General features: G+C 38.6%; 1 protein-coding gene across 1 annotated transcript in view; it reads right to left on the bottom strand.

Annotated features, from left to right (window-relative positions):
- Positions 1-25,925, bottom strand: part of pcf11 (PCF11 cleavage and polyadenylation factor subunit) — a 40,934-nt gene extending 15,009 nt beyond the window's left edge. The window contains exons 1-7 of the mRNA XM_041199758.1: positions 25,557-25,925; positions 18,781-18,906; positions 15,750-15,938; positions 15,326-15,523; positions 8,188-9,374; positions 6,476-6,659; positions 1,460-2,342 (exon numbers count right to left, since the gene is read on the bottom strand). Coding sequence (XP_041055692.1) covers positions 1,460-2,342; positions 6,476-6,659; positions 8,188-9,374; positions 15,326-15,523; positions 15,750-15,938; positions 18,781-18,906; positions 25,557-25,724 — 2,935 coding nt within the window. The 5' untranslated portion in view covers positions 25,725-25,925. The remainder of the gene's footprint in view (positions 1-1,459; positions 2,343-6,475; positions 6,660-8,187; positions 9,375-15,325; positions 15,524-15,749; positions 15,939-18,780; positions 18,907-25,556) is intronic.
- Between the last annotated feature and the right edge of the window lie 313 nt (positions 25,926-26,238).

Here is a 26,238-nt window from a genome sequence, read left to right as displayed (position 1 = left end):
ATTAATTTTAGTACCCAGCTTTGTCCCCTGCCATAGCAGTATCTGCAAAACTAAAATTTAGCAGACTCATTTGCCGTTCAATATTGAGAAAATGAAAATTTATTTTAAAATTGTGATCTCATGTATATTAGAATTCCATAATCATTCTAGAAAGATTTGTCCATCCTATAACCATCCTAGTGCAACTAGTGCATTGACTGCAAAACACAAATTCGACTTAGAAGGAACAATATGCATATTAGGGATTCTGGTGATAATTATCCAATATTTGTATCTTGATATTGAATTTGGCATTCAATTAAACTTCCTTATTAACAAATATACCAGCTTCTCCTAATAGTTTTGAGCAGAAAAGGACATGTGAGCAGTGGTTGACACAATAGCAGGCTTCAACCCCCATTTGCTAAGAATGCGCGGAGACGGTAGGTGAGGAAGGGGGCAAGATCTGCCATGATTTCAATGTATAATTACTGTCCAGTAAACCAGGCTGGAAAATGTCCATGCACAGATATTAAGCAAGCTCAGCTGTGATGTTTCAACAATGAAATAGCCTGCAAATATTCACTCTAGACTAATGTATGGAGAATGGTCATGAGAAAAGGTACTGCAGATCTGTGGGTACTCATCGAAATAAGAGTCAGTGCCACAAGCAAAAACTAAAAATGCCATGTGATTTTTCTCCCATAAAGCCCAGTGCAAGTGATGAATCCTAACTTCAGGAAAATCTAGAGGATTGCAGCTATATAAAATCGGTACCAGGAAACCACAGTGGACAGGAGTATTTTGCCATTGAGTGGGAAATATTTGCCATAGTTCAGTGGGGAAATTGCTTACTAGTTCAATAATGAGATACTTTACATGGCCCAACAGTCAATTCAGTGCTTAACTGATCCCAGCTAGGGCTCCAGCAATACATTACCAGCCTTGGAATCTATGGAGTATATCAAGAATTCGCTTTTCTATATCAGTCAGGTTCTCACTCATGATCACAAGTCAGATAGCATTTTAACCCTCAAACGTAGATATCAGACGAGGGAAGAATCAAAGCTTGGTTGAGTTGCCTCCATGAGCCAATGACTGCTGACAACCATTGCCCATGTTCAATTTAAGTTTAGTGATAAAAAGCAGTTGCCACTTAGTTAAGTTTTTGGCGCCATTTGGACCAACTGTATCTACAACTTGAGTTACACTTTCAGTAAAGGTTAGCAAGTGGTGAAAACATTTTTTAAAATCCTGGCCAACCTGACCTTGAATAATTTTTAAAAAATGATGCCAATCACAGATACTTCCATATGAAGATAGCATGTCTTCTGTTCTTTCTCATGGCCAAAAGTAATATTCATAAACCTCGGAGGAGATGCTTGCTTGCTAGTGACTAGGGATTCTGTATATTGTGGCCCAGAAGAGAATAAATTTAACAGGTGAATTAAAAGAACTATTAATTATTTTCTAAATTTACCTTGTCCATCTCTTGGACCAAATTCTTGAAGGTCTCTTTCAACCACGGGCTGATGTTTTGACCCCTGCCGCTGATCTTTATGTTCGTTCCTTGGCTCCGTCCAGTTATTACACAACTTCCCGTGGTTAGAATCCGTTTTGTATCGATCTTCAGGAATTGGAGGAGAACTTCTCATTTGTTTAATTGATAACTTGTCATCTCCATGCTTTTTGCTATCTCGTATGTTACTTTGGTTTCTCTCCTCATCTGCTAAAGGACTCATACGTTGACGAAGTGGTGATACATGGTCACAATGTTTGTCATGCAACTGTCTATCGCCAACAGGAGAACGTCTTGCAGGCTTAATGTCACACAGCTTTCTTCTTTCCGAATGTCTTCCTTCACTGTAATGTCCACGTCCACTCTCACTGGCCTCTCTTTTTTCTCCAAGTTTCCTTTCTTGACCAGTACCTCTTGTATCATGTCTTTCCATTAGTAAGTAAGAATTGCTGCTCATATTTGGAGACTTGCTGCCTTGGTCACCATCTTCTCTTACACTAAGCGGCAGATCACCCGATATATCTTTATTATGAGCCTCTCTTGTTTTCCAACGAGATTCTGTTTCATGTGATTTTTCTAACTGAACCCTGGTTCTTTTTAATTTAGACATGTGCTCAAGATAGCTCAGTTCTGCTTCGGACAATGGCGCACCTTTACCTTGGTTTCTAGCTAATGGAGATTCACCTTTAAGTTCAGTTTTAAAACCTCTGGGGGTAACATGGGATGCTTGCCAGTCACTAGATCTACTCTTTTCCTCTTGATACTGGAACAGCTGATTGATTTGATGAGCAACAACAAGAAACTCATCATAACTTATTTCTGCAGCTGCTAGTCGTTGATTTGCCTACGAAAACAAAAGATTATGAACTTGAATAAATGAAAAGCCAAGAGCTAATTAAAATCAGCAGCTTTTAACACACCTAACAATAGTTTTAAAACAGAGAACCTGAAAAAAGGAACTAAAATTGAACTTTGTACCCCCTAGACTTGGTAGAAAGAGCACATGGATGTCAATTACAAAATTATACTGTGATATCTCCATCCTGATTGCTCAGAAAACCTAGACTAATTAAAAATTAGTTCTTCAATTTGGAGGTGTACTGGAGTGGTAGCACCTCCTATGAAGCTATAACTCATCAGAAATAATCACTAAGAGAGATGAAGAAAAGGATAATTTTTCAGGCTTAAGGACTTAAAGCAAGTCATTGATTTTTTTTTGAAATAGAGATAACCAATTGCAGAAATTCAAGCAATCGTGAATCTAATCAGTAACTTGTAACAGTTTTCAGCAAAAATGTCTTTTCTGTCCACGTTAATTGAATCAATTAGCCTGTAATACATTTCCTCCCATAAAAATAGCTTTCCTCATTCTATTCAAGTTTAACTTTCAAGCACAAGCAAGCTAAAAGCACAAGGAAAGATTTTAGGCCCATCAACCACTCTTCCCATATGACAGCAATGTAAACTTCTGAGAAAGGTTAAAAAAATCTGTAAGCAGTTTTTTCCCAAATCTACAGCAATGTTAAATTTCAGGAGACAGGGTCACCCATGACTCCGTGTGATCTTACCTAACCCAACAACAGCCCCTCATAGTGCTTTACTTCCTTAGGAACCTGTCAATGCCTTTCTTGAAGGACTGTAGCTTACGTATATTTACCACATCTTTGCTTCAGAGTGACAACTTTTTATGAAATACTTTCTGCCAATCTAACTCTTTCCATTCGTAATTTACTGCCATGTCCTCAAGTCCTGAAAGTCATTATTAATCTCAAGCACAAGGAGGAAATGACCTTTAACAGAATAACTAACATAACTCTTAGGTGACATTTCTTGACTCTGCCATTATGTATTACGTCCAACTGTCTTAATTCTTTAACTGGAGCTTCATATTTCTTACACACTAATAAAGACTTCTGGTTTAGCTCATTGCCAAGTAATAGAAATCAAGGTTTTGTCATGAGTATATTTTCTTTCACTCCACAAGTTAGTTCCCAAATTGAAGGTATTCTTGGATGCAAATGATCTACCAACTTGATTCTGTAACTTATGTCATTTCATAAAGTCCATAAATCTCAGTTCTGAAGTTTTCAACTGATCTAGCCATGATAGCTTTTTGGGCGAATGCATTTCAAATTTCCGCTACCTTGTGTGTGAAGATGTGCTTCTTGACATCACCCTAAATGACCTAGCTCTCATTTTTAAGATTATGCCCTTTGCTCTGAACTGTCCCACCAGAAGAAATAGTTTCTATCTACCTATCCAAACTTGACACTTGCAAAATACTTGATTATCTTCTCAAGTCCAAAGTGGATGACCTCATACTTCCTCACATTCAACTCCTGCTAGTTTACAACTCACTTTGTTACAAATTGTGACAAGTCTGTTCCAATCTACTCATTTAGTATGCCATCTAAAGATGCCATCAGCAAACTTGGATCTATGGCTCTGTATTCCATTATTGAGTCCTGTAGCAAACTATTTGAAAAGCAGGTCACAATCTCTCTGATGAAAGGCACTGTTTCATCTGCTCTTTGAACCAGATCCCTATGAATAAATGATACTGAAACTTTCCACCCACCCAATGCCACCACTTTATTCACAAACACTAAACTTTCCACTGGATACCATTCAAGGCTACTCAAAGCAGCTTTCAAAAGTTCAGCATGGCATTAACAGCACATAGGCAACTTTCATGGGAAAGCTGTCACCACCAATCGACTGCAAAAAGATTTGCATGCTGATACTGGGGCAGGGGCAGCATAACTTTTGGCTGAGGGGTGGGGTTGCTTAGGGACCAAAAAGGATGCATATATTTGGAGGCAGAGGACAAGGCTGAGGTTCTAAATGAGTACTTTGCATCTGTCTTTACCAAGGGGGAAAGATACTGCCAAGTCATAGTAAAAATGGAGGCTGTTGAGATTCTTGATGGTCTTAAGAAGTTGATAATAATGTGTCAGAAAGGCTGGGTGTACTTAAATTGATTAAGTCACCAGTACCAGATGGGGTACCTCTGTGGATGCTGAGGGAAGGAAGGGTGGAAATTGTTGAGGCACTTGACATAATCTTCCAATTCTCCTTAGATATGGGGGTTGTGCTGGAGGGCTGGAGAATTGCAAATGTGAAACGAGAAAGGTGCAAGGATAAACTACAGGCCAGTCAGTTTAATCTCAACAATGGGAAAGCTTTTAGAAACAATAATCAGGGGGCAAGTTAACAGCCAGTTGGTAAAGTTTGGATGAATTAAGGAAGGCCAGCATGGATTTTTTTAAAAAAGGTAAATAGTGTTTAATTTTTTGATGAGGTTACAGAGGGGATGGAAGAGGACACTGTGTTTGATGTGGTGTACATGTTTGATAAAAGTGGCACGTAACAGGTCTGTCAGCAAGTTAAAGCCCAATAGAATGGAAGGGACATAGGCTATGGGCGGACAGATGGCAAATGAAATTTAATGCAGAGAAGTGTGAAGTGGTACATTTTGGTAGGAAGAATGAGGAAAAACATTATCTAAAGGGTATGCAGGAACAGACACACATGGAGATATATGTACACAAATCATTGAACATGGAAAAGGCAGGTTGAGAATGTGAATAAAAAGGCTTTATAACCCAGGGCTTTATAAGGAAAGACATGGGGTACAAAAACAAGGAAAACATGATGAACATTTATAAAAACTGGTTCAGCCTCAGCTGGAGTAGTGTCCAATTCTGGGCACTGCATTTTAGGAAGCAAGTGAAGGATTTACAGACAGTGCCAGAAAAGATTCCAGGGATAAGAAAGACTCTGGATGGACTGGAGAAGCAGAGATTGTTCACTTAGAGAAGTTTGAGAAATTTGATGGATGTGTTCCTAATCTTCAGGCGTCTAGCCAGAGTAGATAGAAAGAAATGATTCTTGTTGACATAAGCTTCAAGAACCAGGAGACATTGAATTGCGGTGAACTGCAAAAGAACAAGGAAAAACTTTTTTTTAAAAAAACAGCGTGTGGTAAGGATCTGGAATGCACTGCCCGAGAGGGTGGTGGAGGCAGATTCAATTGTGGATTTTAAAAGAATTGGGAAAGGGCTGGGGAGTGGGACCAACAGAGCTGCTCTTGCAGCAAGCCAGCAGACATGATAAACAGGCTGAATGGCTACCTTCTGTGCTGTTATAACAGTTATGTGGATGCATAGATCTTTGAAATCTTCTAGCCCCACTCCCTGAATGGTCAATCTGAGGGAAAGTGAAATTTCAACTTCTTAATCAAACCCAAAAGCACTCTCACTTCGAGAAACAACAGAGATAAAATTCTGAATTTCCTTGGTCTAATGGAACTTTGTATAAGGTCCCTGTAAAGGACAATTTTTACATGTCACTGCTTCAAACATTCCTGGTAAATGCATCCTCAGTCTTCAAACCCTTGGCCCTCCTTCACAATGCATTCCCCACATCTTACATATACAAGGATGCTAAATATGTGACCTGTTGAAATTCCTGAATGCTAGGAGTGTAATTATCATCTCCAATTACTGCTTGAAAGCAAAGCAGAGGCGGCTCCTGCTATGATTTCCTAGCCTGGAATAGTTGATCTCAGAACAAACTCACCTTTGTCGAAACAATTAGCTTGCTTGAAAGTGGCTGAATCAGGCAGGATATCTGCTGGACACTGTTGAAGGATCATGCTACTAATTGCTGTACAAACTTTGCTGATATCCATCAAGACTCCAAACAAACCTTTTACTGTAACTTGTAAACTTGTGTTCGTTTCCTGAAGGTTTGTCAAGAAACACTGTGCCAATGTGATTTTCCACCGTCTCTCAACGCGTACCCACCCACCCCCCCCTCCCCCCCACCACCACCTTCCTACCTTGCAATTAACGAATAATCCTGTGTGACAGCTGAGCGGGGGGAGGAGTTTTAATACCAGGCCAAAAGATCAAGAAAAACTGAGGTATAGCAATTTCACTCACTACAAAACACAATTAATACATTGCCACTTACTTTTTTCAATAAGTCTCTCTTGTTAGCAGATGTCAATTCTTTTGGGATTTGTAAGTTTGCATCAACACTCATCCTTTGCTGCCTTGGTGTTCGAGGTGACAGAATACCTTTATTTCCAGGATATACATCCTTCTGTTGATGAGGAAACTTTGTATGTGCCTGAGTCTCTTGTTTCTGCTTCACGCTACAAAGCAAACATTTACAATGAAGTATTATATATCAATCTGTTTAACTTTACCATCTTGTAACTTACTGGTCATAGTGATTCCTTTAGAGCACTCAAAGTAAATCCCATCAAAAATCAAAGTTATTTTCTTGAGCATGTTCCAATCAACAGACATCTGAAATAATTTTCCTTCCTTTAGAAGCCAATCCATCAGCTATGTATTTCCAGACTGTGTTCCAAGTATCAAACCAGAAGAGACCCAAGTGGTTTATTAGCAACTGACAGTATCATTACTTCACAACATGTGGTAGCAGCCATAAAAATATCAGAAGCCTCAACTTTTTGAATGGAAAAGATGTTCACATATGTCAGTTGCAACACTGCAAGATATTAAGAATGAAGGTGAAGGGTGCCTCAGGGTCATTGCAAGAATCATTAGAATTGCATCTCTACATAAGTGTTAGTAGGAACATAAACTAGGTCATAATAAAAGCAAAATACTGCAGATGCTGGAAATCTGAAATATACACAATGTGCTGGTAATACTCAAGAAGGTATGGCAACATCTGTGGCAAGAGAAACAAAGTTAACACTGAGTCTATGACTTTCAGATGAGTATTTTCAGCAATTTGCTGATAATCTAAAATGTGTGGGGGTAATGGGTTTAGGGAAAACAAAACAGGGAACATGCGGACCAATTACAGTATGACTGGGATGGACTGGCTAACTGGCAGATGTCATTTAATATGGACAAACGTGAGGTGACAAAACCAGGGGAAATAAATAGTACATATTCCACACAAAGAAGATAACACAAATCTAAATCATAGCATGCAACAAAGGGGAGGTATCAGTTTTGGGTTTTGGCAGAGGCGGGGGGGGGGAGGAGGAGAAAAGAGGGACTGATGCATTGCTCACTGTAACCAACAAGGCAACATTTTGGATGCAAAGCTGATGGAATAAAATACAAACTTTCAGGAGTTAGTACTGCATACATGTTCACTAGCAGATACATGTATGTGGCTTTGAAGAAATAACTATTCCCGGAGATTGGCGTTTCTAACCTGGAAAGAAAAAATTTGCAGGGCTATAAGAATGGGTGAGTGGGATAATTGGGCAATTTGTTAAAAGGGCAGCACAGACATGATGAGCCTAACGGTCTCTTTGTGTTTTTCTGTAAGGTTCTGTGATAAGAACTACCAGGAGAGACTAAAGTGGAAACTGTTAGTGTGGAAAAAGTGGGCTCAGTGAAGACCCCATGAAAATATACTGATACCTAACTATCTCTAGCCAATGAAATGAACTCAGGTATGAACAGAAGAAATGGGCAAATCAAGCACAAAAGTGGAGAAGTGGACAGACAACTTTAGATTTAATTACTCCATGCCAATGATGGTCAACAGTGTGGAATAGATTAAGTAAAGATGATTTTTCAACAAGTTCAAAAATTGGCAAAAATATGTGATTGAAGGATGTTAAGAAAATAGTAGGAACCACATGGACTACAATGATCTTTCTGGTCTGGTCCTGTACATTTCTAACTTACCTTTTAGTTTCCTCCCACCCAGACTTCCATCTTTTTGCAGATGGCTGGTCATGCCAGTTTTCAACATTCTCCTTTGGCTCAGGAGAGCGTCTTGGGGAATTCCTGTTTTCAGGGCGTGCAACCTGGGATTCCTGACATCTATCCTCCCGTGTTCTCTTCAATTTCCTTGGATCTCTTACTTCTGGTTTCGCATTGCCTTTCTTTCTAACATCTCGGCGTTCCCAGTTACTAGCATTCTGTTTATACTCATCAGACAGGGATCTCTTTACTGACTTTTCTTTGTCCTGTGTTTTGGAAAGTGGTGAAACACTTGTACGCCTCCTTTTTGGTGACAATCTCCCTCTTTGTCTGGCAGAACGTGATACAGGTGACCGTGATATTGGTGAGCGTGATCTTGGGGATCGTGATCTTGAAGATCTAGAATGTGATCTAAAATTAAATCCTCCAGATTTAGGTGCATCCTTTCCAATCTCTTTTCCGTCCTTTTCATTTTTCAAAAGAACACCATTGATTGCTTTATTTCTTATCACTGAAGGTTTACGTTCAGTCCCTTTACTTTGATCATCCTCTACTTTTTTTTCTGCACTTGCCCTCTTTTCTTTTGTTTCTACTTTATCAGTCTTATCCTGAGAAGACTTGCGCAATCTTGGATCTCTTTTACTGACTTCTATTTTTACCCTCTCAGTGTCCACTTTTTTGGCATTTTTAACAGGCAACTTATTTTTCACTGGCGAAACCAATTTAGATTTTCCTTCTGAAGCTCTGGATTCCTTTCTCAATTTCTCACAGTTCTTATCTTTATCTTGTTTTGATGTACTAATTTGATTTTCCGTCCTATCAGAAGGTCCTCCAGCTGGGCTATTTCTTTTGCTTACTGGTGTTTTCTCTAATTTTTCCGTTTGCACTGGGCCTTCTTTTTTAACAGGCTCTTTTGAATGAGTTGACTGTTGGCTGAGCCTATTTATCCGAGGGTCTCGATTTGACACTTTGGTATCACTGACATGTGTTGCCTGAAATTTTTCTAACTCTGCTGATTCTTGCTGCAAGGGTCTAACTGTAGCTGGAGTTGGCTTTGCTGTTCCCATTGAAAGCATAGGAGAAACCTTTGTGATTGGCACGTGTAGTTTGGAATGTCCAAGGGTTACCGCTGAATCAGGAATAGGATGTTGGGAAGCAAGTGAGGCAATCTAAAGGGGAAAAAATACACAATTATAACAAAAGTTAAATACTAGGAACATGTAGACACTTGTATAAAATAACAGGCCAAAATGATTTAACACTCAACCTGGAAAGCAAGCATTTGTATTAAATTCCCGTGGAGCCGTGTTTTCCCATGTGCACACCAAAAACATTTTCAGTAAATCTACAGCAGCTATTCAACAAAAGAAATTTTCACCATTTGTCACAAATTAATACTAAGAATCTGAACATAAAATGTTAAAGACGTCAACATTTGAAGAAATATAGAAAATACTTTGGATGTAATCCTTCGGCAAAACTTCATCAAAACTAAAATGTTAATCTCTCTTTTCTATAGATGTTGACTGATCTGTGTACTTTTAGGCAGCTTATTTTTATTTCAAGCATTTGTGGTTTCTTTCAGTTGAGTTTTTGAATGTTGGTACTTTCTGTAATTACCTTCCTCATTATGTTAAAAAGTCCAGTCCACATACAATATGAATTAGTCATAATTCCAAGCAAGGGACCAACCCAGACTCAGAATTTTGCACTGGGGCAGTCAAAGTTTTTTCCCCTCTTCCTTGCTCTAAAGAAGCTTTCATTCCAGGACTTGCATATAGTTCTTTGCCAAAAGGAGGAGTCTGCTTTGCCTTGTGTTGCCCCACCCTGCCACTTACTGCTGAATCTGCAATGTTGATACCATAAAGCAGATTATGGAAAAGGATTAATTTTATCTGCACTGTTAATATAATATAAACTTGCACAATGATCAATGTGGCCAGGAACCACATAGCTTTTGGGCAAGCATTTCACAAGACATGTTTAGGTTTCTCCAAATGCACTTGCACCAAGGCATTTACATTTCAAATGCGCTTTACTGTGAGATGGTCAATTTGACAGTGTAAGGAGGAATTTAGTTTTAAAAGTATAAACATTCTTTCAGGTTGCTATTTTGTAGATACCATCTGAGAAACCCCGTTTATGTTATCAGCAGTAGTTAAATAAAGTCCCTTGCATAGAGAATATTATGCTGCCTACTGCTTGGATTGCGCCCAGTGAAGACAGAAATATCCAGTCCCGTCCTGACAAACTCCTCCAAAGATGATTTCTTGTGTCAGGATTTCAATTGACTGGTCACAAACACAAGACTCTTCATAAGAACCTCAATTACTGTTACTTCTATAGCAAAAGCTTTCATCAGCCAACCTGCTAAATATGAACAAAAAAGGAGCCCTTGCTGCAAACAGGTTATTAATAAAACAATAATTTAAAAAATCAGGTTGAATTGTATTAGTGCTTCTAACTGAACTAAGGGCAAGAATACCATTCACCAAGTCACATATTACCCCATATTATTTATATTGTTTAAGTAGCCTAGTAGTAAAGGACTAGCAACCCTGTGATTGAGTATTCCCAATTCCAGTGCAAGCTGTGAAACTGAATTTAATATATGTGGCAGTCTATACGATTGCACCAGCAAAGGTTACCATGAAAGGAGGGTTGTCAATTAAACATCCAACTGGCTCACTAACTGCCTGACAAGGGAGGAAATGTCACTTCTTCATCAATGTGGCTAACCCACTCTTAATGCCCTCTGAAGTGCCAGCTTAAGTTATAAACAAATTGCTATCATGGAAATTAGGGGCACATAATGACTGCAGCCTTGTCAACTTGCCAGAACTTGCTTCAGAACTGGCTACATCCTTCGCAAAACTGTTCCAGAACAGCTACACACAGGCATCTGCAGACAATTATGTAAAATTGCCCAAGTATGTCCTGCCCAGAAAACGCAGGACAAATCTAATCCAGCTAATTAATAGCTCATCAGTCTCCTCTCCAGCAAAGCATTGGAAGGTGTTGTCAATAGTGCCATCAAATGGCATGTACTCGCCAATAATCTGCTTATCAATGCTCAGTATGGGTTCTCTTGCAGCCACTCAGCTCCAGACCCGATTACAGCCTTGATCCAAACATGGACAAGAACTGAATTCCAGAGGCTATGAGTGACTGCCCTTAACATAATGCAGCATTTGATGGGAGTGAGGTACCAAGGAGCCCTAGCAGAACTAGAGTCAATGGTAATCGGGGCGGTGGATAGGGTGGTAACAGTCCACTTGTTGGAGTCAAGATGGTTGTGGTTGTGAGAGGACAATCATCTCAGTCCAGAACATCAATGCAGGACTGCCTCAAGGTAGTGTCCTAGGCTCAACAAGCTTCAGTTGCTCCGATGACCTTCTTGACATCATGTCAGGAATGGGGATGCTCACTGATGATTGAGTGTTTAGTACTAGTCATAATAGGTCTGACACCAAAGCAGTCTGCGGCCACGTGCAGCAGTGCCTCAATATTCAGGCTCAGACTGATGTGTGGCAAGAATGTTACTTCCCATTTAAGTGCCACGCAATGACAATCTACAAGAAGAATCTAACCATCTTCCCATGACATTAAGCTGCAATACTATCAACATCCTGGAGTTTACTATTGATATTGTGGCTACAGCAGGTCAGCAGCTGGGAATTCTGCGGTAACTCATCTCCCAAATCCCCAAAGCCTGTCCACCATCTACATGACACAAGTCAGGGGTGTGATGGAATATTCTCCAATTGCCTGGGCGAGTGCAGCTCCAATAATACTCAAGAAGCTCAACATCATGCAGAGCAAAGCAGCCAACTTGATTGGCACCCCTTAAACATTCATTTCCTCCAAAGCCAGCATAGTGGCAACAGTGTACACCATATACAAGATACAGTGCAGCAACTTGCCAAGGCTCCTTAGACTGCACCTTCCAAACCCTCAACGTCTACCACCTAAAAGGACAAGAACAGCAATGCATAGGAACACCAACAGCTGCAAGTTCTCCTCCAAGTCTCTCATGCCATTCAGTCTTGGAAGTTTATTGCTATTCCTTCTGTTGCTAGGCTAAAATCTAGAACCCCTCCCAAACAGCACTGTAGGTATACCTACACCACATGCACTGTAGCAGTTCAACACATTAAGGGCAATAAATGTCCCCTTTGCCATCAATAATCATCCCAAGAATAAAAAATAACCTGTAACACTTCATCACCATTGAGCCCATTCAGAAGGCAGTTCACAACCATTTCAGGAAAACTAGATATGGGCAATAAATACTTTTGTACCAACATCTCTCAAGTCCCAAGGAAAAGAAAATTTTAATTTTTTCACATTTGGTTCTCAATTATTCTGATCTAACAAGTCCTGATCTGGATGATCTGCACCAAGATAATCATCTTGCATATCTCCTTTATGCCACCCTTGGTGTTATTTAGTATTGTTTTTTTTTTCCCCCCAAACTGATGTAACCTCTACAATTACATCAGTGAACAGGAGTTTGTGCATTTACCTACTCAAAAGGTCCCTAATCCAACAGTCCTTGAACTGCAGTGTTAACACTTCTAGATGCAGCAACCATGGAACTGTGGTCTTAAAGGCATAAGTAATATTCAATAAGGAGAAAAATAAACCCAAATCTTGGAAGTTAACAGCCTCTTTCATTATGTATAATCAATTGCTTTAGGGTCTTCTTTGCACTGAAAAAGCTCCATGACGGAGTCATGAATTAGTTCTAATATCTAGTTTTGAGAAACTGGTGTCAGGCTTCAAGAAGTAATGTCGTGCATTTTAACTCCCAACAGAACATCAGTTGGGGACATCACCAGAAACCATCCCAACACCTGGAGCATCCAATAAGCCTCAAATGAAATAAAAAACAAAGCGCTGGAAATACTCAGCAGGCCTGGCAGCATCTGTGGAAAGAGAAACAGAATTAACGTTTTGAGTCAAATATGACTTTTCTTCAGAACTGGAAGTAGGTAAAAACAGTGGATTTAATGCATAAAACCCATGTTTAATTAAAATGGTCACGTGCCTTCAGGAAAGTTCATAGATGTGAATGACGCAATACACCTTGCTTCAGCACTTTACAAACAATGGCAAGGTTTCTTCTGTGGCCCCCTTATGTTATAATCTTAACTGCCCTGACCATGGGAGTAGAACTGAGCAAACACCTCCCCACAAGGAGGGATCATTCCCCAGGCCATTCATGTACATCCAAAGATGCATTCGCAATCTGTATTTTCATCCATATCCTTGAATGTTTTACAATGTTATCCCTCCTCCATGCCTAAAGTCTATGCCGCTTGGGGATGGAACCCCATCTATTAGTCAGCTTAGAACAAACAAGTCAACTAAGGATCCTTCCCTGATGTGATGCTCCATATATGCAAATATAACTGCAAATGCAGTCAAAGCACATTACAACCTTATAGGGTTCTTATGGACAAGATGAGAATTGTTCGCTACCAGCCAGTCCTCATAGGCCATTATGTGGTTCAACACCGGCTGATAAAGATTATTGCCTTGTTACTGGTAAATTTTGGTGCCGTGCAAATTTAAACATAAGATATAGATAGGTTGAGCTGGCAAAAGGTCTGGAAAATGGAGTGTGTCAGAAAATGTGAAATTGTCCATTTTGGCGGGAAGAAAAGCAGCATATTATCTAAATGGAGAGAGATTGCAAAGCTCTGACATGCAGAGGGATCTGGGTGTCTTAGTGCATAAATCATAAAAGGCAAATATGCAGGTACATCAAGTAATTAGAAATGCTAACAGAATGAACTGAATACAAGAAAAGGGAGGTTATGCTTCAGTTATACAGAGCACCAGTGAGACCACATCTGGAGTACTGTGTGCAGTATTGGTCACCTGAAGGATGTAAATGTATTGGATGCAGTTCAGAGGTTTACCAGACTAATATCTGGAATGGGCATGCTGTTGCCTTACGAGGAAAGGTTGGACAGTCTAGGCTTGTATCCACTGGAGTTTAGCAGAGCAAGAGGTGATTTGATTGAAACAGAAGGTCCAAAGGGGTCTTGACAGGGTGGATGAGATGATGTTTTGTCTTGTGCGAGAATCCAGAACTAGGGGTTACTGTTTAAAGATAGGGGGTCACCCATTTATAATGGAGATGAGGCAAAAATTTTTCCGAGGCTTGTGAGTCTTTGAAACTCTCTTCTTGAAAAGATGGTGGAAGCACAGTCTTTGAATATTTTTAAGGCAAAGGTGGATAGATCCTTGGTAAGATAGGGGGATTATAGGTTATTGAGGGTAGGTGGGATGCAGATCTGAGGTTACTATCAGATCAGCCATGATCGTATTAGTGGAGCAGGTTCGGGGGGCCAAATGGCCTACTGCTCCTTGTTAGTCATGATCTCAGTTATCCATATTGTAGCAAATATTTATGCCACTACTGTAAATTTGGTTTCACCATACTTACAATACTGCTACAGGATTGATTATGTCTGTATTATTGATCTTAAACGCTCAATATAATGCATCTTAGTGAGTAAATACAACCCCCTCCAGTGTGATCTTTCATTGTTCAATTGCGCAAAGGTCCCAGTGATGGAGTTAGCTTGTTTCAGCCTGGGAGACTATTACTATGTGGTCACTGACTCAGAGACCCAGGCTGGAGAAGGAAAAGGTCTTCCAGCATCCCTGGTTCCTGATAGGTGGCTGCTGCTGGAAAATTAACACTGGTTGAGTTGTCTGTGATGTCCTCCACTATTAAATAACATGCCCACGCAGTCTGAGCTTAGATGAAGAATGCTCCTTTTACAGGTAGTATAGGTCTGCCAGTACCCCTGCAACTGCATAACTTCAGGCCAGGGGAAATTACAAATGGAACTTAAATGGTTGCAGCTGAATCAGAAAAGCAACCCTGCCAGTTTCTGGGCCTCAATTTTGCTCCTCTCACAAAAGTAATGGTATTGTATGCAAATGTTATTAATAGTTTATCACGATTAAAATTTCATGGTATCTGAAATAAAATCTTACCAAGGGTAATGGATAACTCCATCACACCTGACCTCAACATGTTAAGCACTACAGAAATTGCCTACAACATAATGACATTTAGTGATTAGTACTTTTAACTTACCAGCTGTGCCTTCGTCTGCTCTAATTCCAGCTCCAACTTCTTCTGTTGCAACTCAAGTAACTGTTTTTGTTTTGCTAACAGCTGTTGTCTTATAAACTGCTCTTGCTCCTGTGTTACGTTTTTCTGAGAGTCAGCAATGTTTTGTTTAGCTGAGTTAACAGGAGCAACTGTGGAACTTGAGGTGGTAGGTTCTTCAAGCTACGAGTAAGGAGAAAGTGAAGTTATGACCAGGGTATTCTACAATTCTCCAAGGAAACTGCTACAAAAAGAAATGCCAAATAAGAGAAGCACCACAACATTTTGCAAATTGTCTTTATTTACACTCATGAAGTTTAATTTTGGCAACCACATTAATTCAACTTGGATGAGTAACACAAGCTGCACACGTTCCTTATGTTAGAGGTGAGATTCCTGTAATACTTACCGATCGGTTTAAAAACTTGGGATTTACATGAATGCTTGAACTATTCACATTTGGTGGTAAAGGCTTAATAGGCCATGCAGGATCTAGTTTGTTGACTTTGACGTCTAAGGCATAAAGTTTCGTCAGTTGAAACATTTCATCCCATGTAGAGCGCAATTTAAACAAACTTTTTCTAGTGCTCTCATCCACCTAAGAACAAAACAATTATCCAGCTTTATGCATGTTAAACATCTTTTATATACTCTTACAAACATACCTATATATGCAGATCCTGAATTAATACATCTATTCATTACAAGAGGAAGCATAGATTTAAAATTTGCTTTGACAAATTTCAAAACCAAAGAAAATATGGGCTTTCCTGCTAGATCCTACTAAATGATTAGCTCTATTCCAACAATTGAAAGTTACACTTGAAATTCCATATTTAATTGTAGGTACTTGATAACTGAACAATTGCCTCCATCATTGTTTGTAATGATCCATGTGCATTTATGAAGCAATTGCACTCCAGTTTTATCTTTCTCAGGCAAGTTAGTTTAACTGACTTTGCTATCTTAACCAAGTTTTCAGTTGGAGTACAAGGTTACCCAAAGTACAGTTTCCTTGTGATCACAGAAGAGAGGAATGCCTAGGATACAACACTGCAAAGTATGAAGAGCTTAATTTGAAATGCTTATTTGTAATGAGAAAACTAAGTTTGTACAGCCAGGACTAAAATCCAGCATATTATGACACATTGTCACTCACCAGGGCTATTTTCTATTGTACTTGAATTCAACTATTGGTCAAGTGGATTTAATCAGATCTTGACTAAACAGCCTGGAAAGAGAACAGCAGAGAACTGGATGGTGTGATGGGTTTAGACCCTGGTCTTTTGTCTCTGGGGCTGGAGTTCAAATCCAGCTGAGACTGATGGGGCTAAAGTTTCTTCTACTGTACAACGAACCTGTGAAATAAGTTGGGACAGTCTCAACTCCACAAAACCCTAATTCAGCATGAAATGTCAATCCTACTCAAGGCCCCTGAGAATAGTTAGTGAGAGAAATGGGAAAATGGTTATGCTAGTGCAGAAGCAGGTTGGAGCTATATCAGAACAGGATGCTTTATCGCATCCTGTTGTTCAGTATGTGCCTGGAGAGTCCTGGATTCTAATGCTAGGTTTCCAAAACAGGGAATAATTTAATTCCCTAGTTACAACAATTGTAATAATGTGCATAATGATTTCAGTGAGAACTGCAAACTCACTTTAAAACACCCAACTATATATATGCAGAGAGATGCAATTGGCTGATGTCTCAATTCTGTGACCTTTTCAAACAGTGTTCTCTTCACTCCAATTATTTGGTAATTGTTATGTCTATATTTCCACTGCACTGTCATTTTTATTGCTTACTTCAAATTATTCAATATTTTATTATGTACAAATCAACATTGTAATGCATTTCTGCTGATTCTTCACATCACTTGTAGTTACAAAAAATATTGCATTTTACTTGAAAAATCAAGTATATAAAAATTGGGCTGAAGTCTGATATCTCCAACTAAAAAGCATAATTAGAAGAAATTGGCATTTGAGACCTAACCATTTTTACACAATCAAAACCAATTAAACAAGGATCTAACACTACATGCATGTTGCACTTGAAGCACACTAAAGTTTAGTTTCTATGATGCAAATTTCAAATGTTACGAAAAATATTGGGCAACACAGAATAAAAGTCAAGTTGGTGCTCAAATGTTGCACTATGGAATTGCACATGTAGGTTAACATTAGCCATTCCAACATGCTGATTTTAGTCACTGGCCATTGGCAATGGTATCAACGAAACAATGAAGATTGTCTCAGACCATCATTTGCCTATTGTATTCAAGATGCAAATCCTTTGCACTTATGAAAACATGTAGAACTCAGCATACATGCAGGACATTAAGTATGTTTAAGTTAATTTTGGAACGTTCTGCTGACCCCAGTTATCTCAAATGAGACATGTGGGTGCAACAAACACAATTAAGCTTTGATTCCATGCATCATTAGAAATTGATGTCATACTTAATTGAAAACTTAATTTAGTAGTTTTCTGTACAAACCAATGGGAATATCCATACAAGCATTGTTTCCAAATACTGTCCACTATGTTAAAGTAACTCAATTTTTACTCATAATCAGGCAGTACAAGCTTTCTTTTAAAAACCCTGAAATTTACCAAAAAATGTAAAGCTAGATCTGTCACAAATTAAAACTATTTACCCAAATAAAATTGATCAAAAAAGGTGCAACCTTAGATGAAATTCAAGTGGCAACCATTATGTGCTGGATCCTTCAAACTAATGCATATTTTTATGTATATGTTATAGTTCATCTAAACAATAGGGGTAGATGAAAAGTGGGATTGGTATAATCCATTCTGAGTATAAATAATAATATTTACGTAGGTTCAATTAAGGCTAGCTGAAGTGGGTCCTGTTTCACAGAACTATATATACTAATTTAACTACAGGCTCCAATATTTCGATTGTCAATAATTATTCGGTCAAATGAGCAAACTAAGTCACTTCAGCCAAGATATTTACAACTTCATAGCTGATCAACCAATGCAACCATAAGCAGTCAGCAGGATCATTGTTCAAGATTAACTTAATTCTATCCAATGTAAAATGCAATATTAACCCAGTTCAACATGCTTTAACTTTTCGAACAAACTATTGCAGCACAGACAGAATGTTATTATGCGTCTTGGCTGGGTGGGAGGGGGACAGGCAAGGAAATAAATTCCATTCACACTTTCATTGTTAAAGTCGGAACAATCTAGGCAAGAGTAGTGATGTTAGAACAGACTCTTGTTTTCCATCCAGCATCAGGTTCGGTTCAAAAGGGCTGAAAAACATCACCGCCGAATCTCACCTACGTCACAACTCCATAAATAAATGTGCATTTCTTCTACTAGTACATTCAGTGATATCTAGTTATCAAAACATTTAAGTACAATGTTTGCAAAAAAAATATTCACAGTGACAAAATTATAGATACCTTTTCAAAAACACTAGAAAATATAGGACTTAAGTTTTGAGCAAACAGTGAAATATAGCTTCCTCCAACATTCTTCACAATGGAATCCATGAGGTACATTACTGGGAGCTTCTCTGAAGCTGGGGCCTGCAGCAATAGGAAAACTCAGAACATTAGCAAAACAGAGAAAAGCAAACAGGTTAAGGCAATTCTTTTTAAATTGTAATGACATGAAACATTTTATTCGAGGACTTGTTTGCAAAACTGTCCTCTAATCTTGCAATTCCTTAAATAAAAGTACACCAATTCAGTTACTTGACAGCGTCTGTGCAAACAACATCAGGATTTTGGTCATTGACAAATACTTAACAGAATCTTTCAATCAGAAGTCTCAAGTGACTGAAAGCTATATCTATAATACACATTCATGCCTATTATGGTTTACATCCACCTGTGGTGCTTCAAAGCAGATCTTCCATGTTCTTAAGAGCATCAGGAACATGATGGCTGAAGGGTTTCAATGCAATACGGCAGCCATTCTTCATTTGAGAATACAGCAGTAATCAGTTGCATGATTAATTATCGATGGAAATTACTTTTCTAGATAAAACCAAACCCAAGTAAAATCTGATTTTCAATTTACATAATTTGAAATTTGTGCTTTCACACCCAAAGGACTGAGCTCAAGCTATTGTGGTGTCTATCTTCTTTGCAGTTACTTGCAAAGCAGCCATTTCCTTAAAAGGATATATTCTAGGATTAATCAAATTTTTGAAATCGACGCTCCACCGAAATATCAGCAATTCTACAATTTAGCTTGCTAATATTAATCACCCTCCATGAGGCACAGTCAACATAAAATATCAATATACACTATGCTTGAATTTAAACAATGCATTAATATTTCCAATTAATTCTAATGCGATATAAATTCTATAAAAAAGTAATTTTGAGTTTTGTCACAAGAAGTAGATGAAGAAAAGTACCATCAGTAGCAAAGGTACTCCATAACTGGACATTTTTACTAGCTTCATTCAGTGAGCGACAAAACAACCATTTCTTAATGCACCCATTTGATACCCAATTACTTTCATGCAAATACGCAGTTAGTTTTCCTCTAAGTTTCTCTCCCTTCAAATTGAATTTAGAATTGCAAGTGAAAGAAAAACAAATGTTTGACATCCCTTTGATCTTTTGCATACTTCCTCCTTGTCCTGAAGACATTAACTCCATTTTCACCCAAAAGGTCAATTCATTAACCTTATGTTGGCAAATGATTCAACTACATGGCAGCATCATTGCCATCACCAATCCTGTCCAATTCACATTTTCCAACATGTTCTGGTTGTTCTTCCTACTTAGTGCAAGAATGATGAGGTCAACTGGAACAGAACTATTCAAGGCCACTGTATCAGCATAGGCCAGAAGTCAAATCTGGAACCTTGCTGGTCTTCATTCCCATCAAGTCCTGAAGGACTATGGTCTGCTACTGTAAGGAGAGTGGAACACCAGTAGACACTTTTTGTGTATGTTAATTCAGTTCTGTTAAAACCAGGTTTCTTTCAATTGAGTTCTGCACACACAATTCCCTTCCACAAAAAATAAAAAGGATGTCTAACAGTCTTATTCTTTGCATTTTTAAAAAATGCAGATTAACATTAAAATGTTTAATTGATTTGATAAACAAAGCATGCAAATACTTCAATGAAAGGTGACCACCTGCAACACAAATGCAGAAAGCATATATGACATCCATCCTAAAAGTAAAGGCAAAGTACTCTGCAAAATAACCTTATCGCTTGTCTGTGCCAACAAATTCTCCATCAAAGTTATACACCAGGATTACACAACTTGCACATGTAATTTTGATTAGCTGCAAAATATTGCAAATACCCAAAAAAACACCATTCATTAATTGAGCTATTTATAAAATAAACAGCAGTGCACAAGGATATTCACATTTATCTGTACATTTTGACGGTACGGTGGGCTAGATAATCTTCATGTAATAGCAACAGAACATTGCTAATTAAACACCGCTGGATTTGTGGAATCATAAAAGTGGTAGCTTGAATCTTTCAGTTCTGAAGTTACTACACTGTTTTCTGGCCAATGTAGAGGTACATCAATGTACATCAGCCTACAGATTCATATAGCCAGGGAACAGTTGTGCAACTGTATAGTTGAACTTTCATTTTGTTGGCTGTTAAGTGAATTTTGGAAGTTGACCATCTGATGCTGACCTCAGTCCAAAATAGTATTGCTTATTGAATACTTGACATTGGAGAGGGGCTGCAGGATAATAATGCTGGTTAACAGTCCAGAACCACATCTTTGACATTATTCTTCTTGCATTTTTCAGTCTTGTTTACATAAGTAATGTTGGTGATGTTCCAGGCTAGCCTACGTCCATTCCAACTCAACGATTTAATTTTAAATGCACTGCATTTGATCACCTTTAGCTTAAATTCCTTACACCAAGATGCCTTATGATAAAAGCAACAATATGACTCATGATTCGAAACTTCATTAAGTTTACATCTGTAGGTGTAAGCTGAACACATTACACCTTTTGAGAAAAAAAATCCATGGAACCACAAGGTATATAATAAAGCAACTTCAAAATCTCATTTACCTTATCTTTACATCAAAAGCAAAAAGAATTGACAGTTAATTCATTCACTATGGAAGACGCCATTTAATATTTTCCCCACTGCAGTCCATGGCTTTCTTGAAGACAGCATGTGGCATTGCAAATGTGGAGTGAACAAAGACCAATAGAATTCTGTAGTACTGAGTGTAACTGACTTTTTTAACAATGCACATGAGCAACCTCCAACATCTTTTGTAATTCCATCCCTTTCAAAATTTAAATTATGCATTATTTGAATATTTCCATTACACGATTACGAATTACGTGCTTTTTATTTCATATGGTGTCCAGAAATATATGTGCACGCTTAAGGTTCAATGGGTTTGCTGACCTTGCAATTTAAACACCATAATGACCACATCTTGGGTTGTAAATATAAAACATGCAGCAATATGCTGCAAATGTAGCAAATATTTACAAAGCATGCTTAAGGTCCCTACAGCTAGATTATCACTGCTCCTGGAAATCCATTCAGGCCAAGTCCAATTTCAGCTTTGAAAAGTTTATTATAGAACTTGCTTCGATGAGGCTATTGTGGTGTTAACTGCTCGTGAACAAAATACAAAAATTCCTTCCATGAGTCCAGTCTAGCTGCATTATGGCAGCTATGACATATTATTGGAATTACTGCAAATGCATTTTTTGCTTAAAATGTCATGCAGCCAGTCACATGTAACTTTCCCCCAATCAAATTTACTTTGGAATGGTTAAGTCTCTGGAGTAGAGATCAAGCATGCATGATTATACGCAAATGTAATGCATCTTGAAAATGTTTAGAACTAGCAAGCACCTCACAACCTTCACCAATTCCCCCCTCTGTAAATTACAAAGAGGTCCTTAGTTATTGAATCATTTCTTTAAATATTTAACTGGTCAGGCAATGCTTGGTTAATAAAACTAATGTTTCGCTGTTTCATTTATTTAATTAAAAATGATTTTCAGCACATCCATGAAGCGCACACTAAGGAAGCACCAGATAACGCCTGAAATATGAATCAGGCACCAAAACTATTTGGCATTTGCAATCAATGTCCCATTTAATGCATGAATTTATGTATTATCATGATCAGATGCCAAATTTGTGGCAATACTGGTATGCGCTACAAGTGATCTGCAATTAAGAATCTCTTTATCCAACAGGAAACTTTTAAAATTTAATCTTTCATGGGATGAGGGCGTCACTGGCTAGGCCAGCATCTGTTGCCCATCAATAATTGTCCTCGAGAAGGTGGAGGTGAGCTGCCTTTTTGAACCACTGCAGTCCATGTGGTGTAGGTACACCCACAGTGCTGTTAGGAAGGGAAATGCCAATTTCAGCAATTGTTTATTGTCCTTTCAACTCCAAGATTTCTGGAACTATAGCAGTCAGTTGAGATATTAGCTCCACAATCTATGAGGAGTCAAATGGAAGAAATATCAGGAGAAATTCAAGTGCATGAAGCAGGAATATGTACATGTCAAAAACAATGGGTGTGGGGAGTGGCACATACCTCCTGCTCCAAAAAAGGATCATGTTTATCCACAATAATTGGCAATATTTTTCAACTGGTAAAAGCTGAGATGTTGCCCAACATAAAAATGAAAGTAGCGACTTTAATTTATTTAAGATGTTAATATATTGAGAATGAATATATAAAAGATTGCTATAGGGTTCTATGCTTAGAGGACAACGTCATACCATTCACCTCTTCTGAGCCCGGTTCCTATTCCAATGATATACTGAAGGAACTTATTTAAGCATACTATTTATGCATCTTCAGTGATGCAGACTTTAACAGATACGACTTTTTCCTTAGTGATAAAATAATCAAAAAACAAGAATGCCACAAATATTAATTCTATGAGTTAGAATTAACTGAAAATAAGTGAGAATGTTACATGAGCTATGGGCACCATAGAATAGTGATTACTAAAATTAAGTTTCATAACCATTAGGGGATTGGTCAAACACTTTCATTTTCAAAACTAAGCCAGGAATGGCAGTTGGATCATTAAGGACAAAATTAAGGTCAAGGTCATTAAGCCATTGCCAGGTGAAGATGGCCACCAGTGTAATTTTAAATCACCAGGACCAGAAACATCACATTAGTGAAGTAGTTTGCAACAGCACAAGCAACAGTTGCAGCACCCAACTTGGTTCAGCAACCTCTGCTTAAAAATCAAGAACACTTTCAACAGAGATCAACAAAACTGAACACTTGGAAGTGGGCCAAGGTATCATAGCAAAAATCTAAATTTCAGCTGATAATTCCTAACATGCCTTGTGGTTTTGCCTGATGCTAAACATGCTTAGCACAAAAATGAAATTATGACCCAACCTAAGGTAATCTCACGACTGCTTGAGGTATTACAGGTCCAAATGCTGGACTTGCAGTACAAATGTTTACCAATGCAAACCTGTTGTGTAAAAGCACTATTAATGGCAACTTGGTCCAAAAACACATCAAGGACCAATCAAGAATGCTTGATCTCGGACGAAATAATTGTTTCAACTGCAAATTCCACCCCCTGAAAAATTTAGCAAATATAGTTATGAAACAAAATCCAAATTGATGACTGTTATCACCACAAACTTACTTGATCATATAAAAAAAATTGAAGAAAAATCTCTTGGATGGAAATTAAAAAGTAGCTAAAATGTCCAATTTTGCACAACCAATTAAACAAATTCAAATTAAAGCAGAAAAAATTGTGAACAATTCTAAAGGAGTGGCATGTTGTCGAAATTACACTTCCTATGCTGGCTCTGCTATGCTCCAAGTTAGTCAGAGCAAATCATTGCAGATTTAGAGCAAAACAACTGAACCCCTAGCAGTTACTGGGATTGGATTTTTCTGATTATGTTGTTGATTTCAAGGCATCAATAGAATGGATGTGTCTAGAACTCGCCAGGAATCTGAAACTAAACCCATGGGCAAATATGGAAAACCAATCCCTCTATAAAAGCTGAGTATCAGTTCAGAAATTGAATCTTCTCAGGCATCTTTTAGTTTCAATGGTCAAGCTGCAACTTTTCAGATCCACAGAATTGTGTCATGCTTCCTTCCTAAAATACATACAAGTCCTCATCTCACCATAAGCATTCAGTTTTGTGATAAATTTGCTTTTGAAAGAAAATCAATGAAACACTATAATGAAAACCTTGTAAGTCTGTGAAAGAAATAAGACAAAAGAACGTATTTCATTTTCTTTATTAACATTTTTTCAAAGAACCAATCATTGAAACAGTTAACCACCATTTAGAACACGTTAAATAAAAAACTAAACGCATCTATTATTTTAAAAAAAGAAACTTAAACTCGCTCTGTCCCAGTTACAAAGTCAAACCCCAACTACACTATTGTTTATATTCAATTAATCTCAATTTACGTTAGAAATATATTCAAACTAAAAGGCAAGCAAGAAAACGTGAGCCACTTAACTAATGACGAATAAAACGGATCGCAAATATTTAAATGGGGCAGCAATTTGCATTAGTCTCTCCGGGGATTCCAAAATTTAAACTACATAAATTAGTGTATGTCTACACTAGAAATATCCGATTTAAGCACGCGAAGCTTAACAGAGGTTTCATGAACCACTTAGTAATTATAACACCCAACATGGCGTCTCCTGCGGTCTGGGTGTGGGTGCAGCTTTTTTTCGCACAATGTCGCGGATCTTGCGTCTCAACTGCAAGAAGCCACTGGGGCCGGAATGAGTGAGAAAGGAGTAGCTCCGGGGCGGGGATTCAGAAACCTCACTCGCTGTAAATAATACACTGGTGTCCGCTTCACACCTAAATCTAAAACGGCCCTCAACTAACATCTCCGCGGGAGAGTATTTAAAAAGAGGGATTTAATATAAAAAAATTTTTTTTAGGATATTAGAGGCGCGGCCAACGCGTTGGGTCGGGCCGGCGCCTGATCGGTTAGAGGAAGCTCGGCCTTTGTGCGCCAGCCCTGGGCCCCGCCGCCATCTTGAGTAACATTACAACACCGACAGAGAAGGTGTGGGTGGTGGGGGGGGGAGAAGAGAAAAGCCTCGGCGGATCACTGAGCCGACCATCGAACAAAGACTTTCAATTATTTTTTTGAAAACTCCGAATTCTTTCAGTTCAAAAAAAATTTAAAATAAAAACAAAAAAAAAACTGATTTTAAAAACCTTGGTTATTTGTGCTTCGATTAACTTGACGATTTCCGGCGAGTACTTCAGGTTCTCTTCGGCCAGGATGGTCAGGTTATTGATGTGGGGTTTGCTGTTGAAAGTTAGGTCTTCGAGAGACGACTGGTATTCTTTACAGGCGTCCGCCTTGGCCGTGTCTTCCGCCATCGTTGCGTTTTAATTTTAAACTTGCGTTCGCTGATAGCTCTTAAATAGTAAAAGAACGGCTTTCTTTTGAATATAAATAAGTATCTATGCTCTAAATTTACACATGGTACGGAAGTCCTTCCTCAAAATCAGGAGAAAAACAATACTAAACTGCCCTCAACAGCTCAACACTTCTGTCCTCTCTCCTCTCCTGATACAAAATGGCGGCCGCACCAAGTTAAACTATTCATAAGCAGCACAATGGGGAGTGATCACATCCAGAACCCATTGGCTACCATCGTGACCGGCACAATCCGGCCGTATCCCATTTGTTGCCTCGATAACACTTAGTACAAGCATTGTGACGATTCACGAAGTACGACAGCTGATTGGTGCTTCCTGTTGTAGTTCAGATTTCGCGATTTGTGATTGGCTGCGAGGCGGTTTGGTAGCGTGTGCACGGGTGGAGGCTGACGTTTGTGTCACAGGGCCACGTGGCTTCGCGGCAAGGCCGGATGTGGACATGTGATAGGCC

Source organism: Carcharodon carcharias, chromosome 11 (genome assembly GCF_017639515.1).
Source record: "Carcharodon carcharias isolate sCarCar2 chromosome 11, sCarCar2.pri, whole genome shotgun sequence".
NCBI classification, from domain to species: Eukaryota; Metazoa; Chordata; class Chondrichthyes; order Lamniformes; family Lamnidae; genus Carcharodon; species Carcharodon carcharias.
This window is presented reverse-complemented; position numbering and strand designations above follow the sequence as displayed.